This window comes from Hemitrygon akajei, chromosome 3, assembly GCF_048418815.1.
Source record: "Hemitrygon akajei chromosome 3, sHemAka1.3, whole genome shotgun sequence".
NCBI classification, from domain to species: domain Eukaryota; kingdom Metazoa; phylum Chordata; class Chondrichthyes; order Myliobatiformes; family Dasyatidae; genus Hemitrygon; species Hemitrygon akajei.
In genome coordinates, this window is record NC_133126.1 from 113,328,583 (window position 1) to 113,351,425 (window position 22,843).

The window sequence follows — 22,843 nt, forward strand, 5'->3', positions numbered from 1 at the left end:
CAGATTCCACCCCTCATCCACACACTAGGGTTGATCTACAGTGCCAGTCTGCATGTTTTTGGTATTTGGGAGGAAATCAAAGCACTTGAGGAAAACCCACATCATCATATGGAGAACATGCTAACTCCACATAGAGAGCAACTGAGGTTAGGATTGAATCTGGGTCTCTGGCACTATGAAGCAGCAGCACTGCTAGCTGTTCCACTCTGCTGCCTTATTAACTTGTGTTAATGTGTTATCCAAGTTACCCACCTTAGCCTTTGTTTATTTGAGAGTGAATATATCAGAATCTTGTCCTCAGCACCCTCCCTCCCACCCTCCTCTGGGTCGAAAACCCACTGTCTCGATGTACAATCTGCTAGTGTAACAGTTAGGTCACTTCAAGATGTTTGCCATGTTCTGTAATATCCACTACCTGGGAGCACAGGTTAGAAGGGACTGTAGACTGATGGCACATTCCATACCTGTGTTAAGATGAACCTCTGGATCAAAGGAGAAGGCTTGTTTCTACCTTCTCAAGGTAACCAGGAAGGGCTTTGTACAGCTCCGCTAACAAAACCCCAAATCCTGAGGATAAATTTAGTAGCCTTCCAACAGGCAGAGAAGAGGTGAGATCCTAAGTTGTCTGAGTTTAAAAAAAAGTCTGTTGCTCTTTTCGTCTTCTCTCTCATTAATTCTTTCCTTCTTTCTCTCTCATTCTCTATTCTCTCTCTTGATTTTCTCTGTCCCTCAGGCTCTTTGTCTCTCTCTCACATACAAGCACACACCCTCTTGCCCATATATTTCTGGGCGTGGAACGCTCTAATTAAAAAGGGTCAAAGTTTCTTACTGTGTGCATCACATCACAATTAATTCATTTGTTGAGCTATAGGTTGTAGTTAAAAGAAATTGAAAGAAAACAACAGGGGAATATATTTATTGAAGGCAAATTCCACCTGTGACGCAGTCTTTTCAAAGCAGGTAGAATCTGTGCTGTGTTTCTGTGTTACTGCTGTTTCCTCAATCCCAGTGCAGAGAAGGGCTGAGACCGCAGACTATCACCGTGTTCGGTGCCTTCACACATTTTAATTTTCCTTTTTTAAGAAAATCTCTTCTGTGCTGAAGTTACCGAGAGAGAGAGGTGCTGCCGATCACTATGGTCGTTCTGAGAGTGGTAAGGAATTGCATTATTATTTTATTGATCTAAATTTTCTACTGATCTGAGTGAAATCTGGTAACGTCAACGTGGGAGATAATTTCTTTCTGTTGTGAAATGCCTTCGTTGTTTTTCCCTAGAAATTAGGAACTTTTATTTCTCATGTAGCCTGCCGGAGGGGAAGATTTGTTTTTGTTTATTAGGAACCTGTACAATATTAAACATAGAGTCAGAGAGATAGGGACCAGAAACAAGCGCTTCAGCTCACCAGATCTACACTACCATTTACACTAATCCTACACTAACCCATTTTAGTCCCTTCATTCTGATCAACTCCCCCCCGATTCAGCCACTCAACAACTTACTGTAGCCAGTTAGACAAACAACTCTCACATTTTTGAGTATCTCGGGGAAATCCACACACTTCTGGGGAGTACGTACGAACTCCGCACGGACAGAGCCGGTGATTGGGACCGAGCTCAGATATCTGGAGTTGTGAAGCAGCGGTTCTGCCATCGATGTCCCTGAGCTGCCTTTGAATCACTTTCACAGATTCTTTACTCCATGTTCCCAGCGTTATTATTCATTTTTATTGATTTGCACATTGTCTTTTTTGCACTCTGGTTGTTTGTCAGTCTTTGTTCATCTATAGTTTTTCATAAATTCTACTGTATTTTTTCCTGTAAATGACTGCAAAAAAAAAGAATCTGATGCTAGTTAGTATATGGTAACATATATGCATTTTAACAATGAAGTCATTTTGAACTTTGAACTTTAAATCTCCCCTTAACCTCTGCTCCATCACACAATTGATGTCCCTCAGCCCTGGACCGATTGCAGTAAATCAGCATCCTGCATCCCACACCCAAAGGTCTGAAGTCCATAAAGAGGATGCCAGGCACTGCATACATGGACCATGGCCTAACCCAGGGGTGGGCAAACTTTTTGACTTGTGGGCCACAAAGGGTTCTAAAATTTGACAGGGGGGCCAGACCAGGAGCAGATGGACGGAGTGTTTTGGTAATACACCTCATAAGAGAAAATAAAATATCATGGGATATGTAGAAAACATGTGCTTTAATTTCAATTGAAAATGAACAAATGCATTACAACAAAATATCTGCCTTTGAAGTCCCATGGTATTTAGCTATTTATTGAAATGACTTTTAAAACACTGAAAATTAAATGAATAAAATACAGCTTGTTTTAATAGTAACAGTTATTATTTTAAAGCACTGAAAATTCTGTTATCCTTCAAGATATTATCATCATCACTCTCCTCCTGACTGTCTTTATTTCAAAAATGGTAGGAGATGCAGGTCTACTTGTCCTGCTCCTTCTTATTCAATTGTCCCCTGTGCCAAAACTCAACAACGACCAGCACAAGGACAGAACAGTGACAGCGCCAGTATGCGGAGCGCGTTATTTGATCTGGAGCGCATTTTTTATTTTGAGAACGTACGTGCACCTGCGCACTACTCATGTCCATCACTTAACAGAAATGACATGTAACATGTAAGGCTTATTGAAAAAAATAACGCCAGAATTGCGGGGGAAAAATGTTAACAAGGTTTATTAATATAATTTCATCAAGTTCTGCGGGCCGGATTGAAAAGCTTAACGGGCCGCAGTTTGCCCATGCCTGGCCTAACCTGTGACTGATAATGGTTTAGCACAATGTCCTGGCTTTTAAAGTCCGTCCCCTCAGTCTGTCAAGCCAAGAGTTCTCAATGCTCCTTTCATTAACTAATCCAGTCACTTTCAAACACGAGTGTATGTGACTGCCATGTCTGCTTGAGGGTGGCCCAGTGTGCAGCTGGCAGAGCCACCGCTCCAGGGACCTTGGGAGCTGTCTGTCTGGAGTTTGCATGTTCTTCCTGTGACTGTGGGTGCTTTACATGAGCACACTTTGCATTTATATCATTGCGTTCCCATTGCACTCTTGCAAAGTGTTTTGCTCTTTGGTTTTATACTCCGTCTGTCTGCACTCTCTGTTACCTTCTATTCCACCACTACCAAAGGCCCTTCAGACTTTTGCTACCACCCTGTTATTGGAATTAATCTAACCTGGGTAGGAAATGAATAGGCTGGTAAATTGGAGAGCTCATGGTAAAACGTAAGTACATAGTGAAATATCTCATGAAAGGGCGCTGGAAACAAATCCGAGTTGTGTGCTGCTAATGGTCAGAATCCAGGCCGAAGCAGAGTGAATGGAATGAAGGAAGTTCTTGGCAAGTAATGATGAGAGATGCAGAGTGGATTGACCAATAGCTCGCCGTACAGTCCTTTAACTGAGGGGCTGGGCTTCCAGCTTCAATCCATGCCCTGTCCCCTCTCTCCTTCAACCCCTGTCTCCTCTCTCCTTCAACCCCCGTCCACTCTCTCCATCAACCACCGTCCCCTCTCTCCTTCAACCCCCGTCCCCTCTCTCCTTCAACCCCCGTCCACTCTCTCCATCAACCCCCGTCCCCTCTCTCCTTCAACCCCCATCCCCTCTCTCCTTCAACCCCCATCCCCTCTCTCCTTCAACCCCCGTCTCCTCTCTCCTTCAACCTCCATCCACTCTCTCCTTCAACCCCCGTCCACTCTCTCCATCCATCCCCGTCCCCTCTCTCCTTCAACCCCCGTCCCCTCTCTCCTTCAACCCCCATCCCCTCTCTCCTTCAAACCCCTGTCTCCTCTCTCCTTCAACCCGTCTCCTCTCTCCTTCAACCCCCGTCCACTCTCTCCATCAACCACCGTCCCCTCTCTCCTTCAACCCCCGTCCCCTCTCTCCTTCAACCCCTGTCCACTCTCTCCATCAACCCCCGTCCACTCTCTCCATCAACCCCCGTCCCCTCTCTCCTTCAACCCCCGTCCCCTCTCTCCTTCAACCCCCATCCCCTCTCTCCTTCAACCCCCATCCCCTCTCTCCTTCAACCCCCGTCCACTCTCTCCATCCATCCCCGTCCCCTCTCTCCTTCAACCCCCGTCCACTCTCTCCATCAACCCCCGTCCCCTCTCTCCTTCAACCCCCGTCCCCTCTCTCCTTCAACCCCCGTCCACTCTCTCCATCAACCCCCGTCCCCTCTCTCCTTCAACCCCCGTCCCCTCTCTCCTTCAACCCCCGTCCACTCTCTCCATCAACCCCCGTCCCCTCTCTCCTTCAACCCCCGTCCCCTCTCTCCTTCAACCCCCATTCCCTCTCTCCTTCAACCCCCGTCTCCTCTCTCCTTCAACCCCTGTCCCCTCTCTCCTTCAACCCCCGTCCCCTCTCTCCTTCAACCCCCGTCCACTCTCTCCATCAACCCCCATCCCCTCTCTCCTTCAACCCCCGTCCCCTCTCTCCTTCAACCCCCATCCCCTCTCTCCTTCAACCCCCTGTCCCCTCTCTCCTTTGACCCCCGTCACCTCTCTCCTTCAACCCCCATCCCCTCTCTCCTTCAACCCCATCCCCTCTCTCCTTCAACCCCCTGTCCCCTCTCTCCTTCAACCCCCGTCCCCTCTCTCCTTCAACCCCGTCCCCTCTCTCCTTCAACCCCCGTCCACTCTCTCCTTCAACCCCGTCCCCTCTCTCCTTCAACCCCCTGTCCCCTCTCTCCTTCAACCACCGTCCCCTCTCTCCTTCAACCCCCATCCCCTCTCTCCTTCAACCCTCGTCCCCTCTCTCCTTTAACCCCCATCCCCTCTCTCCTTCAACCACCGTCCCCTCTCTCCTTCAACCCCCATCCCCTCTCTCCTTCAACCCCCTGTCCCCTCTCTCCTTTGACCCCCGTCACCTCTCTCCTTCAACCCCCATCCCCTCTCTCCTTCAACCCCATCCCCTCTCTCCTTCAACCCCCTGTCCCCTCTCTCCTTCAACCCCCGTCCCCTCTCTCCTTCAACCCCGTCCCCTCTCTCCTTCAACCCCCGTCCACTCTCTCCTTCAACCCCGTCCCCTCTCTCCTTCAACCCCCTGTCCCCTCTCTCCTTCAACCACCGTCCCCTCTCTCCTTCAACCCCCATCCCCTCTCTCCTTCAACCCTCGTCCCCTCTCTCCTTTAACCCCCATCCCCTCTCTCCTTCAACCACCGTCCCCTCTCTCCTTCAACCCCCATCCCCTCTCTCCTTCAACCCCTGTCCACTCTCTCCATCAACCCCCGTCCACTCTCTCCATCAACCCCCGTCCCCTCTCTCCTTCAACCCCCGTCCCCTCTCTCCTTCAACCCCCATCCCCTCTCTCCTTCAACCCCCGTCCCCTCTCTCCTTCAACCCCCGTCCACTCTCTCCATCCATCCCCGTCCCCTCTCTCCTTCAACCCCCGTCCACTCTCTCCATCAACCCCCGTCCCCTCTCTCCTTCAACCCCCGTCCCCTCTCTCCTTCAACCCCCGTCCACTCTCTCCATCAACCCCCGTCCCCTCTCTCCTTCAACCCCCGTCCCCTCTCTCCTTCAACCCCCGTCCACTCTCTCCATCAACCCCCGTCCCCTCTCTCCTTCAACCCCCGTCCCCTCTCTCCTTCAACCCCCGTCCACTCTCTCCATCAACCCCCGTCCCCTCTCTCCTTCAACCCCCGTCCCCTCTCTCCTTCAACCCCCATTCCCTCTCTCCTTCAACCCCTGTCCCCTCTCTCCTTCAACCCCCGTCCCCTCTCTCCTTCAACCCCCGTCCACTCTCTCCATCAACCCCCATCCCCTCTCTCCTTCAACCCCCGTCCCCTCTCTCCTTCAACCCCCATCCCCTCTCTCCTTCAACCCCCTGTCCCCTCTCTCCTTTGACCCCCGTCACCTCTCTCCTTCAACCCCCATCCCCTCTCTCCTTCAACCCCATCCCCTCTCTCCTTCAACCCCCTGTCCCCTCTCTCCTTCAACCCCCGTCCCCTCTCTCCTTCAACCCCGTCCCCTCTCTCCTTCAACCCCCGTCCACTCTCTCCTTCAACCCCCGTCCCCTCTCTCCTTCAACCCCCTGTCCCCTCTCTCCTTCAACCACCGTCCCCTCTCTCCTTCAACCCCCATCCCCTCTCTCCTTCAACCCTCGTCCCCTCTCTCCTTTAACCCCCATCCCCTCTCTCCTTCAACCCCCGTCCCCTCTCTCCTTCAACCCCCTGTCCCCTCTCTCCTTCAACCCCCGTCCACTCTCTCCATCAACCCCCGTCCCCCTCTCCTTCAACCCCCGTCCCCTCTCTCCTTCAACCCCCATCCCCTCTCTCCTTCAACCCCCTGTCCCCTCTCTCCATCAACCCCCTGTCTCCTCTCTCCTTCAACCCCTGTCTCCTCTCTCCTTCAACCCCCGTCCCCTCTCTCCTTCAACCCCCATCCCCTCTCTCCTTCAACCCCCTGTCCCCTCTCTCCATCAACCCCCCGTCCCCTCTCTCCTTCAACCCCCTGTCCCCTCTCTCCATCAACCCCCTGTCTCCTCTCTCCTTCAACCCCCATCTCCTCTCTCCTTCAACCCCCATCTCCTCTCTCCTTCAACCCCTGTCCCCTCTCTCCTTCAACCCCCATCCCCTCTCTCCTTCAACCCCCATCCCCTCTCTCCTTCAACCCCCTGTCCCCTCTCTCCTTCAACCCCCATCCCCTCTCTCCTTCAACCCCCTGTCTCCTCTCTCCTTCAACCCCTGTCTCCTCTCTCCTTCAACCCCTGTCTCCTCTCTCCATCAACCCTCGTCCCCTCTCACCTCCACTGCCCTGTCCCCTCTCTCCCCCAAATCCTTGTCCCCTCTCTCCTTCAACCCCATTCCCTCTCACCTCCAATCCCCTGCTCCCTCTCTCCACCAATCCCTTGTTCCCTCTCTCCTCGCATCCCCTGTCCCCTGGCCCCCCCTCCTCCAATCCCCCTTTCCTTTCATCTGCAGTTCCATGTCTTCTCTTTCCTCCAATCTGTTGTCTCTTCCAAAACCCTGTTTCCCCCACTCTCCTTCAGTCCCTCTCTTCCATCCCCTGCCCTCTCAACCTTCCCCAATCCTCCGTGTACCACCACCGATCTTCAGACTTCTCTCCCTCTCTGTCCTCTTTCTCTCTTTACCCTGCTCTCTTCTGGTCTCCCTCCAACCTTCCCCTCTGATCCCCATCCTCACCCTCTGTCCTTTGTCGGATGCCAGTGATGCATCAAACCCCAGCTCACTGTGACTAAAACTGCACTTGCAGCCACCATCCTATTAGCGCGAACCAAAAAATTATCAGCGGGCAGGTCCAACAGGCAGCAAACATTTGTTGGTCTTGATTGCAAAGGGGTGGGACTTTAAGAACAGGGAGGCTTTGCTACAGTTGTATGGGGTGCTGGTGAGGTCACACCTGGAGTACAACATGGTTTTGTCCTCTTATCCTAGAAAAGGATACAAAACATTGAAGACTGTTTGAAGGAATGTATCACCAGGCTAATTCCTGGAATGAGAAGTTGTTCAGTCAAGTGAGGCTGGACAATTTGAGTATGTGTTCCTCAGAGTTTAGAAGAAAGAGTGGTGTTCTTATTCAAATATATACATGGTTTGACAGGGTTGATGTTCACGTTTCACCAATGGGAGGGTTACGAATAAGGGGACATAGTTACTGAGATGCATAGAGATATCTTCTCTCGGAGGTGGTGAATCTCTGGAATTCTCTGTCCTGAGGATCCTGGAGGCTGGAGAGATAAATATTTGAAATATTGAGGGATTGAGGGTTATGGGGAACTGTTGCAGAAGAGGAGTTGAGACCAACATAGATCAGCCATGATCATATTGAATGGCGGACAGGCTGGAAGGGCCGAGTGGCCTACTCCCGTTCCTGTTTTTCTGTGTTGTGTCCTGACTGGGAACCCCCTTGGCTTCCTCCCACTCCATCAAACAAGTCCTGTGAAATCCCCGCCTATTGACATAAACAAGATTGATGTGATGAGCTGCTGTGGAGGGACAAGCCCACAGTGGTTTCTCCCCACTTGTGTCATCAAGGTTGAGCTAAACTTCTCGCTTCTCCCTTAGTCTGTTGATATTTTAGGGTGTTTTATGTTGTTTTCCAGTGTGAACAAGAACTCCTCCACTAAGTTGCTGGAGCACTCTTGTCATCTCCAGGAATCAGAGGAACAGGCCCTTTGGCCCACTGACTCTGTACCAGCCATCAGCCACTGACTTACATCAATTCTACACAAATCCCATTTTGTATTCTCCCTGCATCTCTACAAGCTGCTGCAGATTCTACCACTCACCCACACACTTGGGACAATTTACAATGGCCAATTAACCCACTGACCTACACGCTTTGGGGATGTGGGAGGAGATCAGAGAAACTGGAGGAAGTCCACACAATCACAGGGAGAGTGTACCCAGACAGCACCCAAAGTCAAGAATGAGCCCGGATCTCTGGTGCTGTCAGGCCGTGATCCATAGAACGAGCAGTTTACTATCCAGTTTTAATCCTCATGTCTGTGGTTCATGCAGTGACTAAGAATTATTGTCAGTGCATTGGCCAAACTGTGAATCAACCAGGCCACAAAAATTCCATCTGTCCTATCAGGTCTCACGTTGCAGGGAGGCGCCTGTCCTCCTGTCCTCATCTGTCCTATCAGGTCTCACGTTGCAGGCCGTGGTGTCCAGGGACTTTACTTCAGCCATTACCCCAGCAGCACAGTCGTGTAGTGCCAGCACAACACTTTACAGTACAGGCAGCCTGTGATGAGTTAGTACATTCTCCCTGTGGCCGTGTGGGTTTCCTCCCATTGTCCAAAGATGTACCGGTTGGCAGGTTAATTGGTTATTGTAAATTGTCCTGTGATTAGGCTCGGGTTAAATCAAGGGATTGACAGGCAGTGTGGCTTGAAGGGCCAAAGGTCCATTCTGCACTATATCTCAGTAAATATTTTGTATATAAAGTACTGGGATAAACATCATCATGTCGTGTTTGTGTTCCTGAAGTGGAGGTTGACATTATCTCACTCCTTCTCACTTTTCGATGCTGCCTGATCCTTTGAGTCTCTGCAGCAGCTTGCATTGTGCTCCTGATTCCAGCACCTGCAGTCTCTTCTGTCCTTGTCATCGCGTATCGTTCACCAAGGAGGGCAGTAGCGGGTGAGGTGAAGTCCCTGGACTCCGCGGCCTGCAACGTGAGACCTGATAGGACAGACGAGGACAGGAGGACAGGTGCCTCCCTGCAAAGTGAGGTCTGATTGGACAGTTGCTTCAAACAGTGGGAGGCACCTGTGACTGCATCAGAGGGAGTGACGCTCCATCAGCACAGATAGCCAAGGTGAACACACGGTGCGGGGCTATCAGCACGCAGCGCACAGACAGCAGGTGGATGGTTTGACTATCAAAGTCCATATGAAGGGTCTCCACTCAGCCCTCTCGATGGCCAGTTTCCCTTCATAGATACTGGTCTTCCAGCAGTTAGTATTCTGCTCCACATCCTGGCAGTCACAACCCCTTTCGAAAGCTGCAGGTGCTGGAAATCTGAAACAAAAACAGAAAACACTGGAAGCACTTAGGAGGTCAGGCAGCATCTGTGGAGAGAAAGAAAGAGAGTTGATGTTTTGGGTTGAGCCAGACTGTTACTGTCTCCACTGCCTGACCCACTGAGTCTTTCTAACCCTCTCTGCCTTTGTTACCTAAGCCACTCGGTCTCCATCGTCACTCTCCCCTTTGGTAAAACGGTAACCCCATGATGGCTGACCCTGTTCCAGCTGAAGACTGTAATCGAAGCCTGCAGTATTTTATATTGGATGGATAAGCAGTTGATCTATCAGCAGGAGCTACCGGCAGCGGTGAATTCTAGGAGTGTGTTCAGCTCGCTGTGTAGCAGATATTTAGCAGCTCTGTCCCACAGAGCTGACCCATGACTTGGGCTGTGTGTAACACTGGGCTCTCTTTGCAGGGTGATCATGTGTGGCTCCAGAAGAACAGGGGAGAGTTCAGTGTGCCTATTGGGGCGGAGGTGAAGCGGACTGACTCCAGCAAGGTCCTGTTGCTGGATGATGAAGGCAAGGTCAGTGTCCAACCCACTCTTCATACCCTTGCCAGATAATTGCTACCTCTTCACAGAGAAGCAGGTCTCATTCATGTCTCCTCAGGGCCCAAACCCAGGGTTGGGACTGTGATCTCAAGGGAGTTTACAGTGTCCATCTTCATTGACAGTTGCTGAAAATCAGTGATTATCTCCACCCTCTGGTCCTTACCCTCCATCTGTCCCATTAATAACCCCACTGCCCCATCACCCACCTCTTGCCCAAGCACTCTCCCCGAACAGACTTCCAGACTATATCTTTTGCTCCTCACTACCCCAACTGGAGCGTGTTGATCCAAACTAGATCCAAAACATCAACTGATGATTTCCCTCTGCAGATGCTGCCTGACCTACTGAGTTCCTGCACCAGTTTGTTGTTCCAGATTCCCAAACAACCCTCCTCCTGATTCTCTTTGCTGGCAGAGAGCCCTCTCCCCAAGATTTTCTCTCTCTCATCTCATGATCAGACTACACGCTTCCTCACTGCCACCATTTTCCCCTCCACTTCCCCAACCAACCATAACCTTCTGCCCAACCAGCCCTCACCCCTTACAACCTCTGTGTCCACAACGACCTGTAGATCATGTCTCAGGTATGGAGATCCTCACAAATTGGGGGTGGGGTGTTGGTTTGCATGAAGAGGGGTCATATTTAAAACCAATTTTAAAGTCAAACTGCTTAACTTGAATCCCATGCACCGCATATTGCCTCTGGCCCCTGTGTACGTAACATCCACCGGTGCTGAGCGGGCAGTGTGACTGATGAGGCTGTTGTGTTGGGTTTAGGAGCTGTGGATCGGCGCAGCAGACAGACACCGAGTGGAGCTGATGCACCCCAGCTTGCTGAAGGAAGTGGACGACATGATCCAAATTGAGGATCTGAGGGAAGCTGTGATGTTGCGGAACCTCTTCATCCGATACCAGAAGAATGTCATTTACGTAAGGCACTCGGCCAAGGGGATAACAGAGTTGCAGAAGATGTATGGGGCTGGAGAAGACCAGTTAGCTCACAGTACCCACAATGGTCAGAACTAGCCCCAGCTTCATCTCAACTTCATCATACATAATGGAATCTGGTCCTTTGGCTCAACCAGTGCATGTCAACCAAGGTTCCCACCTAATCTAGTCCCATTTGGCCGCAAATGACCTCTATTTCTCTAGACCTTTCCTATCCATGTACTTGTCTTTTAAGTGCTCCTCTGGCAGCTCATTCCACATAGATACCCCCCTTTCTAAGCACTGTTTAACTGGGATCGGGACTTGCCTCTACCACCCTTTCAGGCAGTGACTTCCACATTCCACTCTATTTGAGGGGAAAATTGTTTTCTCAGCTCCCCTTTGATCCTCTAACTGTGTTAAAGCTACACCTGTTGGTCTTTAACTCTTTGGCCTAGAGAGCCAGCCTTTCCTAATTCCTCTGCCTGGGCTCCTCACAACCCAAGGAAATAGGAGCAAGCCTAGGCTACATGGCCTCTCAGACTTGCCCGACCATTCATTAAGATCATGTCTGATACATGATTACTCCAGACCTCAACTCCTCTCGTAGTTCCCCATAGTCCCCATTCCCCTGATCTTTTAAAAATTATCTACCTCCGCCTTAAATACTTCTAACAATTTAGCCTCCACACCCTCTAGGGCAGAGAGTTCCAGAGATTAATATCTTACATGTTTATCTTCTAAATATATCACCTCCTTTGTGACTGTCCCTCTATGGACAAGATTACAGTATGGTTACACTGCTTTATATTCCATGCCTTCATTCATAAAGGTAAGGACCACCCCTACTAAATTATTCCAGCACATTGCTTTTTGCTCAGGATGCCAGCATTTTGTATCCCCTGTAGGTATCCTGTTTGCTATTTAGCAACCTGTCTTGCTACCTCTAGTATTTTGACTGGCTTGTCACATGGGACTTTGTCAAAAGGGTTGTTAAAATCCCTATAGAACACATCTAACACACCATCCTGATGTGTCCCACCCTGACCTCTTGTGCATTCCTGATAGGGCTGCCTTTTACAACCAAACATGTCACAAGCAGCTCCTGTTACAGATGAGTCTGCTACAGGAGAACCTGCACAGGCAGCTTCTGTTACAGATGAGTCTGCTACAGGAGAACCTGCACAGGCAGCTCCTGTTACAGATGAGTCTGCTACAGGAGAACCTGCACAGGCAGCTTCTGTTACAGATGAGTCTGCTACAGGAGAACCTGCACAGGCAGCTCCTGTTACAGATGAGTCTGCTACAGGAGAACCTGCACAGGCAGCTCCTGTTACAGATGAGTCTGCTACAGGAGAACCTGCACAGGCAGCTCCTGTTACAGATGAGTCTGCTACAGGAGAACCTGCACAGGCAGCTCCTGTTACAGATGAGTCTGCTACAGGAGAACCTGCACAGGCAGCTTCTGTTACAGATGAGTCTGCTACAGGAGAACCTGCACAGGCAGCTCCTGTTACAGATGAGTCTGCTACAGGAGAACCTGCACAGACAGCTCCTGTTACAGATGAGTCTGCTACAGGAGAACCTGCACAGGCAGCTCCTGTTACAGATGAGTCTGCTACAGGAGAACCTGCACAGGCAGCTTCTGTTACAGATGAGTCTGCTACAGGAGAACCTGCACAGGCAGCTTCTGTTACAGGCGAGCAGGTGGTTCCTGTTACCGGTGAGCTCATTAGATACAGTTCCTGTCCCAAACATCCTGCTCCAGGCAGATGATAGCTGGTGTTGGTGCGTTCATTATGGGCTATATCCGGGCACAAGGAGATTCCTATTCGCTGGCGTTACTGCGAAGTGCCAGTATCAAAGTCCACTGCCTGTGTCCATTTGTCGCTGATAGCAGCTGTGTTGTTGGCAGTGATGCTATGTCAGAATGTCCACGTTTTTGTCTTACACAGACCTACACCGGCTCCATCCTGGTGGCTCTGAACCCTTACCAGCAGCTCCCAATTTACAACATGGAGCAGATCAGCCTGTACACCAACAGGAGGATTGGAGAGCTGCCGCCCCACATCTTCGCCATCGCCGATAACTGCTATTTCAACATGAAGAAGACCAACGAGGACCAGTGCTGCATCATCAGGTGAGGGAGAGGCTTCACTTGCCAAAGGCCCAAGCTTCTTTGGTGATGAGGTTGAGTTCAACTTCATGAGAAATGGGTGGTGAATCACTAGCACAAAGTGCCGGATCTCTCCATGACACTACATCACGGAGCACTTGCCTGGAATTGATGAGGACAGGTAAGTTGAGGTCTTCAGGGTCTGGCATCGCTCACTCCAAATGTAGCTCAATAAACAATCCATTCATGTAGGTCCTCTATCTGGGCGGCACAGTGGAGCAGCAGATAGACCCACTACATCACAGCACCAGAGACCCTGGTTCAGTCCTGACCTTGGGTGCTGTCTGAATGGAGTTTGCACTTTTCCCCTGTGTTCACGTTTCCTCCCGCATCCCAACAGTACATGGGCTAGTGGGTTAATTTGCCACTGTAAATTGTCCCTAGTGTGTAGGTGAGAGGGTGAATGTGAGGGAGATTGATGGTAATGTGAGGAGAAAAGAATGAAATTAGTGCAGGATTAGTGGTTGATGGTCAGTATGGACTGGGAGACAAGTTGTAATTGGTTTATTATTGTCCCACATGCCAATATACAGAAAAAACACTTTATTTTGCATTCCATCCATCAGACCATTCCAACTGTATGGCAGGGTAGTATAAAGGAAAAACAATGAGAAAATGGGGTGCAGACAGACAATAAGGTTCCAAGGCCACATCAAAGTAGATTGTGAGTTTAAGAGTTCATCTATATTATACAAGAATTTCCTTCTGGAGTCTTATAACAGTGGGATCGAAGCTGTCCTTACTCCTTCAAGCTCTTGTATCATCTGCCCATTGGGAAGAGGGAGAAGAGAGAATGTGCAGAAGCTGGGGCCTTGATTATGTTGCTGCTTCCTCAGGCTGCAGGAAGTACAGGTGGAGTCCTCGGAGGAGATTGTGGCTTTTGTTATGGACTGGCTGTATCCACAAAGCAGTCACATGCAGAGCAGTTGCCATACCAAGCTGTGATGTACCTGAGTAAGATACTTTCTATAGTGCATTGATTAAACATTGCTGAGGGTTAATGGGGACATGCCAGGTTGCTTTAGTCTCCTGAAGGTGCTGTGCTGCTGTGCTTTCTTGGCCATAGCTTCTAGCTGGTTGGACCTTGGTGATATTTTCACCAAGGAACTTGAAGGTCTGAGCCATCTCCACACAGCACCATAGAGGGGCTGTGCACACTGCATCCCTTCCTGCAGTCCAGGACCAGCTCTGATGTTTTGCAGATATTGATACCATGCCTCTGGGCTCTCCATATCCTTGCTGTACTCTGACTCATAGTTATTAGAGATTTGGCCCACTACGGGGGTATCATCTGCAAACTCGCGGATGGAGGCGGAGCAGAATCTAGTCACGTAGTTCTAAGTGCCCAGGAAATAGAGTGGGTGCTGAGGATGCAGCCTTCCAGGAGTCCTGTATTGAGGATAAGCAGTTACAAGTTCCTGGGTGTCAACATCCCTGAAGATCTATCCTGTGCCCAACATATTGATGCAATTACAAAGAAGGCACAGCAGTGGCTATATTTGATTAGGAGTCTGATGAGATTGGGTATGTCACCAAATTTCTAGTGATGTACCACAGAGAGCATACTAACTGGTTGTATCACCATGTGGTGTGGAGGGGTCACTGTACGGGATTGAAAAAGGCTGGAGAAAATTGCAAACTCCATCCAGGATGCTAGCATCCCCATTATCTTCAAATGGCGATGCCTCAGAAAGGCAGCGTCCATCATTAAGGATCCCCATCACCCAGAACATGTACTTCTCATTGCTACCATCAATTAGGAGGGACAGGAGCCTGAAGGCACACACTCAATGTTTTAGGAACAGCTTCTTCCCCTCCTCTATCATATTTCTGAACAGACAATAAACCAACCCATGAGCAACTCATGAATGGGGCAGTGTTCATGGGTTGGTTTATTGTCCGTTCAGAAATATGATGGCAGATATTCTTATGCATTGCGCTGTACTGCTGCCAAAACAACAAGTTCCACAACACATGCCAGTGATGGTAAACTAGATTCTGGTCCTGGTGGTGGAGGTGCTGCTGATTGCAGTTTGTTGGCCAGTTGCAGAGAGAAGCACTACGTCCTAAGTCTAGGATTTTGGAAATGAATTTGTTTAGAATTATGGTATTGGTGTTGGAGTTGTAGTCTGTTTCTATAAATCTGTAATGCCACCAGTTTCTTTAGTTGCAGCCACAATGTGTTGGTAGTATAATAACATAAGTTGTGATCATCGTTTACCTCTATTCCACATTCAGTACCCCACCATCAAAATTCTTATCCTTGTCAATAAGCCGTTGTTTTGCTCATTCCTTCCTCTGTCAGACATTTCCCCCATCCTTCTAATACAGTCCTCAACTTGAGACACTTCAGCTCTCGAGATGTTCACCTGGATTTCCCAGTCTGTGCTATTTAATTCCTGCAATGAAAATGATCTACTGGGAGCAGAGATGTCCCCCAGTGTCCTGGCCAGAGAGTCAACAGCACAGAGACAGGCCCACTATGTCCATGCTGACCATTCACACTAATACCATTGCAGCTCTTCTATGCCTTAGGTGCTTGTCCAGTTGATTTTTAAATGGTGTAAGGGTCTTCAAATCCACCAACTACCCAGGTAGCATATTCCAGACTCCAAACACCTTCTGGGGGAAGAATCCTCCAACAATCCCCTCTAAACACCTTACCCCTTACCCAGATCTTATGGCCATTTGTTTTAGACACCTCTGCTAAAGGGAAATGTGCTTCCCTCTTCTTCCTATCTATTCCTCTCACAATTGTGTTCATCTCTATCAGGACCTCCTCTGCTTCAGGGAAAACAAAGTCAGTCCATCCAGCCTCTTCTCAAAGTGAGATCCTTCCACCTCAGGTATTGGCATGGTGGATCTCCTTGGCACCTTTGCCAGTGTAATTGTATCCTTTTATATCATTTTATCATATTGTGGAAGATTTTGCTGTAAATTCTCTGAGATTCTGCATTAATTTTTCTACTAATAAATTCTGAAGATGATTTATTAGCTTTGAATTGGCTCAGTGTTATCTCCTGATTGACTCTGCTCAGGTCTGTATGCGGCTGCAGAGCGGAGGGGTAAGACTGGAGTCGTAGGGCTAGAAATTCCTCTACCAAGGTGCTAGAAGGATTCTGTTAACCCCCCCAGACAGATACAGTACCGAAACAGACCTTTTCAGCCCATTGAATCAGCCACCCATTTCCATTACTCCTATTTCATTCTGCCTATGTTCCCCCCACTCCGGATTCCAGCACTCACCCACACAATAGAGGCAAATTACCTGACAACCCACACATCCTCTTAATGAGGCAGGAAATCCACACCGTGCAAGTTCCACGTAGCTCAGGATTGAACCCATGCCTCAGGAGCTGAGGGTCTGCTGCTCTACCCGTACACCGTAGCACCAGAATGGCAGTGACCTACCGAAGAGAAGCTACCATGGTCCAGAACATACCTGGTTGAGAGAGATCTCACAGTATTAAACATAAGAAATGGGAGCAGGAGTTGGCCACCTGGCCTGTTGAGCCTGCGTCACCGTTCAGTAAGATCATGGCTGATCTGCCTGAGGGCTCAGCTCCATCTACCTGCCTTTTCCCCAGAACCCTCAATTCCCCCAGCTATGCAAAAATCTGTCTAACTGTTTCTTAAATATAATTAATGAGGTGTCTCTACTGCTTCCCTGGAGAGAGTATTGGATGGTCCTACGGGCATTAGATTGAAGCAGGTTTCATAGTGTACAGAACTTTGCAATAAACAAAGTGTTGTTAATTACAGCGGAGAGTCGGGGGCAGGGAAGACGGAGAGCACAAAGCTGATCCTGAAATTCCTGGCTGCAATCAGTGGACGGCACCAGTGGATCGAACAGCAGGTCCTGGAGGCAAACCCGATTCTGGAGGGTAAACCTTGCGTGAAGAAACCATAGTCAAGTTAAGGGATGTGTGTGTGTGTGTGAATGTGTATCTGTCTGTGCGTGTATTTGTATGTGAATGTGTATCTGTCTGTGTGTGTATGTGTGTGTGAATGTGTATCTGTCTGTGCGTGTATTTGTATGTGAATGTGTATCTGTCTGTGTGTATGTGTGTGTGAATGTGTATCTGTCTGTGCGTGCATGTATTGTGTGCGCGTGCGTGTGTGTATCGTGTGTGCCTTCTCCAAGGATCATCACCTTGTTGTGGTGGAGAGGCTTCTGAGTTCCTGAGATCTTGAGAGCATTGCCAGCTGGAATTCAGCCATCTGGGGCTTTGCTCCTGGTAGGTTTATCCATGGTAGGTCAAAGGGGAGGTTCCAGACAAACAGTGGTTCAAGCAAACCCCCAACAGTGGAGCAGGCAGAAGATGATGACATATCACAACGGCAGTGAAGGGTCCCCAGTCATCTTGCATTCCGTGCCACTGGACCTTCACCCTGATCGCTCAAGGACTGTGTGGTGGCTGCCCATGCATCAGCCTTCCCATGTTAAACAATTTCCTGCACAGGCATTCTCCATTAAGGGAATTCACCCTCCAGAATACGTTGATCCTAAATTGGCCTCTACAGCCACCTGAAGCCCCAGCAACAAACATTCCATTCCCTTAAGGGAACATTATATTCAACTTGAGTGATCTCACTAAACTGTGTGAGAGAGAGAGAGAGAGAGAGAGTGTGTGTGTGTGTGTGTGTGTGTGTGTGTGTGTGTGTGTGTGTGTGTGTGTGTGTGTGTGTGTGTGTGTGTGTGTGTGTGTGTGTGTGTGTGTGTGTGTGTGTGTGTGTGTGTGTGTGTGTGTAGTTCTGGTCCCACAGAGTAGGAAGATTGTGATTACAGTGGAGGGGGTGCAGAGAGGATTCACCAGTATGTCGCCTGGGAGAAAGTTTTAACTTTGAGGAGACACTGGACAGGTTGGGTTTATCTTCAAAGAGTCATCCAGCACAGGAACAAGCCCTTCTGTGTCAGCCACTAAATTCACCTTGTTATCTATCACTAATGACACATGTAAATGAACAGAATCAGTATCCAGTTCTAAACTACCTTGTTGACATATGCATATTTTAATTACTTCTACCATCACTGTTAACGTGTGTGATTACGTTCACTTTTCTATTACTCATCAGTGTGAACCCTCATTGTGAATGAGGGGTTTTCCTGTTTCTCCATCCTCGATGTGAGGGAATCACCTTCTACCCTTGCGATAGTTGTCTCCAGATTTGTGACTGCCAATACCTTATAAAGTCTCCTCTCATGCATTTTTCCACATGCCATCCAGATGCTACATCTTTACTTCACAGGCAGTTATAAGGCTCTGTTCTTTTCTTTCCATTGTCATACTAGTTCTTTCAGCTTCTTCACTTATTATTTCTACTCCCATCCTTTGGTTCACCAGTTACCTGTTCATTCACAATGTGCTCAACTGACAGAGTGTATCCGTTCTATGGTGCAGCACTGACTCCCCTGTGTTGCTCAACATTCCAAGTCTGAACTTCTCCCTAACCAATTATGCTCCTGACCGGAGTCTGGTCTGAATGTCTCCCTCTCTTCCTTTGACAACCCTCTCTGGTTACAGCCTCTACACTAATTCCATTTACCAGAAATTGGTTTGAAGTCTTCTATACCTTGCAATTTATGCATTTGTCCAGATAGGTCTTGGGTGTTGTGAAAGTGTCTCCCTTCACCACCTTGGCGGGCAGTGCATTCCAGATTCCACCCACTCGCTTGATGAAAAGAATTCCTACACATTTTCCCTCGCACACTTTCTCTGTGGCTTTGTGGGTTTCTCCCAGATACTTTGGTTTTTCCCCACATTGGTATTGGTATTGGTTTGTTGTTATGACAGGTACCAAAACACAGTGAAAAGCTTCTGTCTGTGTGCTATCCAGACAGATCATTCCATACGTGAGTAGAATGCAATAGTAAAATAAAAACAGATTGCAGAGTAAAGTGTGACAATTGCAGAGGAAGTGCAGTGCGTGTAAACAAATAAAGTGCGTGGGCCTTGATGAGGTAATTTGGGAGATCAAGAGTTCACCCTTAACATATGAGCGGTCTTTTCAAGTGGATAGAAGCCTTCCCTGGGTCTGGTGTATGTGCTCTAAAGCTCATGTACATTGGAAGATGTGTGGGTTGGTAGCTTAATGAGTTGTTCCTAGTGTGTGGGTTGGGTGAGTGGTAGAATCTGAGGAGAATTGATGAGGAAGTGGGAAAATTAACAGGGGATTTGATACAAATGAGTGACTGATGGCTGGCACAGACCCCACCCCCTGTTAAAATCAAGACACTGACTGGACACAGGTGGTAGAACTGTTGACTCACAGCACCAGAGTCATAGGTTCAATTCTGGCCTTAGATGCTGTCTATATGGAGTTTTCAGATTGTCACTGTGACTGCATGGGTTTCCCTGGATGCTCCAGTCTCCTACCACATCCCAAAGGTGTGGCGGAAGCTGGATTAATTGGCCGTGGTAAACGACCGTTAGTGTGCAGGTGAATGGTAGAATTGGTGGCGGGGAGTGGAATTGATTGGAATGTATGAGAATCAAATGGGATTGGTGTGAATGGGTAGTTGGTAGTTGCATGGAATCTGTGAGCCAAAGAGCCTGTTTCTCAGGTGTGTGACTAGATTCTCTGATACAGTCCCACAGGCGTGTGTTGAACCATTACCATACCCAACCTGACTGACATAAGCACCTCTGATGCTATTCCTACATTTTTCATCCTCAGCCTTTGGAAATGCAAAAACCGTGAAAAATGACAACTCGAGTCGCTTTGGGAAGTACATTGACATTTTCTTCAGTGGAGATGGGATGATAGAAGGGGCAAAGGTTGAGCAGTACTTGCTTGAGAAATCCCGAGTGTGTCAACAGGTAAGGGTAAAAGTTGTAGCCCTCCTCTGGATGAGCACTGATAGGCTCCCACGTCAGCAAGGGCCCATTCTTCACCACTATTAGCAGTGTGGTTAGTGATACTTGCTTGACAGGCGAGACCATGTCAAAGGTTCTGCAGCTGCATCTCTGCCCAACACGACTGCAGGGGATTTGGTGACAGCAGATCAACGTGAGACACATTGACAATGATCCACATGTAGTCTGTCAAATGGAAAGGCATGTCCTTCACCTGAAGCTGCATTAATCCCGTTCAAAGTGGAAGAAGCAATATATTGGATATTTTACAACCTCGTTGCTTTAAGACAGGCCCCCACAACCACTGCTGAGAGGAAGGGGCTAAGGGTGATGTCATATCACTGCCCTGCTGGTGCCACTCTCCAGTGATCTGCACCCTTGCTCCATATTTCTGCATTCTCCTCCTATTTTAATCCTTGGTCAGGGCTCAGAGCAGCTTTCACCATCCCAGTTTCCTGGGTGGTTCCACTGTCTACAGCTGTGCCCTTGACCACAGTCGTCATCTGTTCAACGCATGGAGGGGGCCATGTAACTGCTGGACCTTGAGCCTGGTCACACATGGTACCTGTGTGCAACTTTAAGATCAGCGCAGATGCACATGTCTAATCTCCCAGGTGTTGTAGTCCTCAGTCAGCAACTACTCTGTAAGCAAGGAGGCTGAATGAAGCAGGAGACTCGGTTCCCACATGCATGAGCGCTCTGCTTATTTAACAGAAGGACTGGGATTGTGGTGTTTCACAGAAGAGCTGATCCTGTGCCAGAGTCCTGAGTTCAGTGCTGACCTCTGTGTGGACACACTGGTGCTCCAGTTTTCAACCACATCCCAAAGATGTGCAAACTGGCAGGTGAAACCTTGTTGTTTAGGGTGAGTGGTAGAATGTGGGGGGGGGGGGGGGGGTGTGGTAGGTGGAATGGGATTAGTATTGGATTATAGTTTTGGTTACTTGATATCAGCATGGACTCAATGGGCTGAAAGGCCTGTTTCTGTATTGTAAGACATTTGGTCCGTTAGTCCTGACCGCAGTGGCTAGTTCGCTGGCAGAGGCTCAGTGAAGAACAAAGTGATTTGCTTGTCCCCTCTTCGTCTGGATTGTCATCCCCTCCTTAAGGCTACCATCCTCTGCCTTACAATCTCGATCCAAAATATTGACTCTCCATTTCCCCCACGAGTTCTGCCTGGCCCACTGACTTCCAGCAGTTTGCTATTCACTGCAGATTTCAGCATCAGCAGTCTCCGGAGATTTTGCATAGGTACTGCTAAGCTCCTGGGTTGGTGCCGGGTGAAATTGCTGAGGGAGGCTGAGACAATCTAACCACTTGGTGAGGAAGTGACCTGTTCTTCTCAATAGATGAGTGCTGGGTCAGCACTGTGCTGTAGCTGCTACTCGATTATCCACTTTGCCACCTCTCTGTTTGTTATTCTGTGCTCCACACAGGCTCCAGATGAGAGAAACTACCACATATTCTACAGTCTGCTGGTGGGCATGAACACAGAGAAGAAGAAACTGCTCAGTCTGGGCACCGCACACGAGTATGACTATCTCACCATGGTGAGTTGCTGCATTAGCCAGAAGCCAGCTGTTGTTCCAACCTGTAGAGCCATTTGTGAGTTTGTGCCGTACATATAAGATCGAAAATCAGCCTTGCTTCTCCATCCAATGTTAATTCATAAGATCTTAAACTCTGTGAAGAAACAAGATTTGATTAGCATGAAGTACTATGGACTTGCTTGTAGTGGGCTGGAAGTAATGGGCTGATTCAGAATTGCCGTCGCGGCACCAGACTTGCTCTTTTGTTTCTAAAGAAAAGCTATATTGTGTAAAATAATATACTGGAAGGCTGAAATCTCCATACACTGTAAAAGCAAGCAGTAATGACTGTCTCATAAAAACACAGCCCCTCCATCCACAGCTGGCACTGAGCTACTTTTTTTTTATCACAAAGGGACAAAATTGCTGAAAGAGATGCAAAAAAAAGTACAAGATCAGATACTTGGGTCATTAGATCAAAACTATTTCCAGCAGTAAAGTTATTTGGCATTTCCAGAAGCTTTTTATTCAAAATTTCCAGTATCTGCATTCCCTTGTAATTAAATTTGATTTAACTAATCTCAGATTGCTTTGTGGTTTAAATATGCTGCTGTGAATTGCCCCTGGTGTAAAATATGGGGGGGGGGGTAATTATGGGGAGAATAAAATGGGATTGAGATCCATGGCTGATGGTCAGCATGCATTTAGTGGGATGTATCTTAAAGCAAGAACAAACTCTACAGATACTAGTAATCTGAAATGAGAATAGAAAATGTTAGAAATACTTAGTGGGTTAAGCAGCATCTGTGGAGAGAGAAAAATAATTAACACTTCAGGTTGATGAGCTTTGTAGACTGTGTGTCTTGTGTGGCACTAATAAGAAATACATTGAATGAAATATACAGTATGTTCACAACACTTAGAATAGAATGTCTATAGAGAGTCTATATGAAGCACAGATAAGCAGGGCCATAGTAGTCTTTTCCACACGATAAGGGAGTGCAAACCTAGGTTTAGGGTGAAAGGGGGAAGATTTAAAAGGGAGCTGAGGGACACCTCTTTCATGCAGAGAATACTGAGTATATGAATGAGCTGCCAGAGGAAGTAGTTGAGTCAGGTACATTGAAGATGAACAGGGAGGGGAGGGACCTGGAGGGATAGGGCTGAGACAAGTTGGGTGGACAATGTGTTTGGCTGAAGGGCCTATACCTGTGTTGTATTGCTCTATGACTCTGATTCATAGAGCCACCAAAACAAGCATGTTGGCCCACTGAATCCAT

At 48.4% G+C, this 22,843-nt stretch overlaps 1 protein-coding gene across 1 annotated transcript in view; it reads left to right on the forward strand.

Moving 5' to 3' along the window:
* The first annotated feature begins 1,058 nt into the window (after positions 1–1,058).
* LOC140725310 (unconventional myosin-VIIa-like) overlaps positions 1,059–22,843 on the forward strand; it is a 156,651-nt gene continuing 134,866 nt past the window's right edge. The window contains exons 1-7 of the mRNA XM_073040619.1: positions 1,059–1,153; positions 9,938–10,048; positions 10,852–11,004; positions 12,957–13,141; positions 16,940–17,061; positions 19,856–19,998; positions 21,471–21,584. Of these exons, the coding sequence (XP_072896720.1) occupies positions 1,136–1,153; positions 9,938–10,048; positions 10,852–11,004; positions 12,957–13,141; positions 16,940–17,061; positions 19,856–19,998; positions 21,471–21,584 (846 nt within the window). The 5' untranslated portion in view covers positions 1,059–1,135. The remainder of the gene's footprint in view (positions 1,154–9,937; positions 10,049–10,851; positions 11,005–12,956; positions 13,142–16,939; positions 17,062–19,855; positions 19,999–21,470; positions 21,585–22,843) is intronic.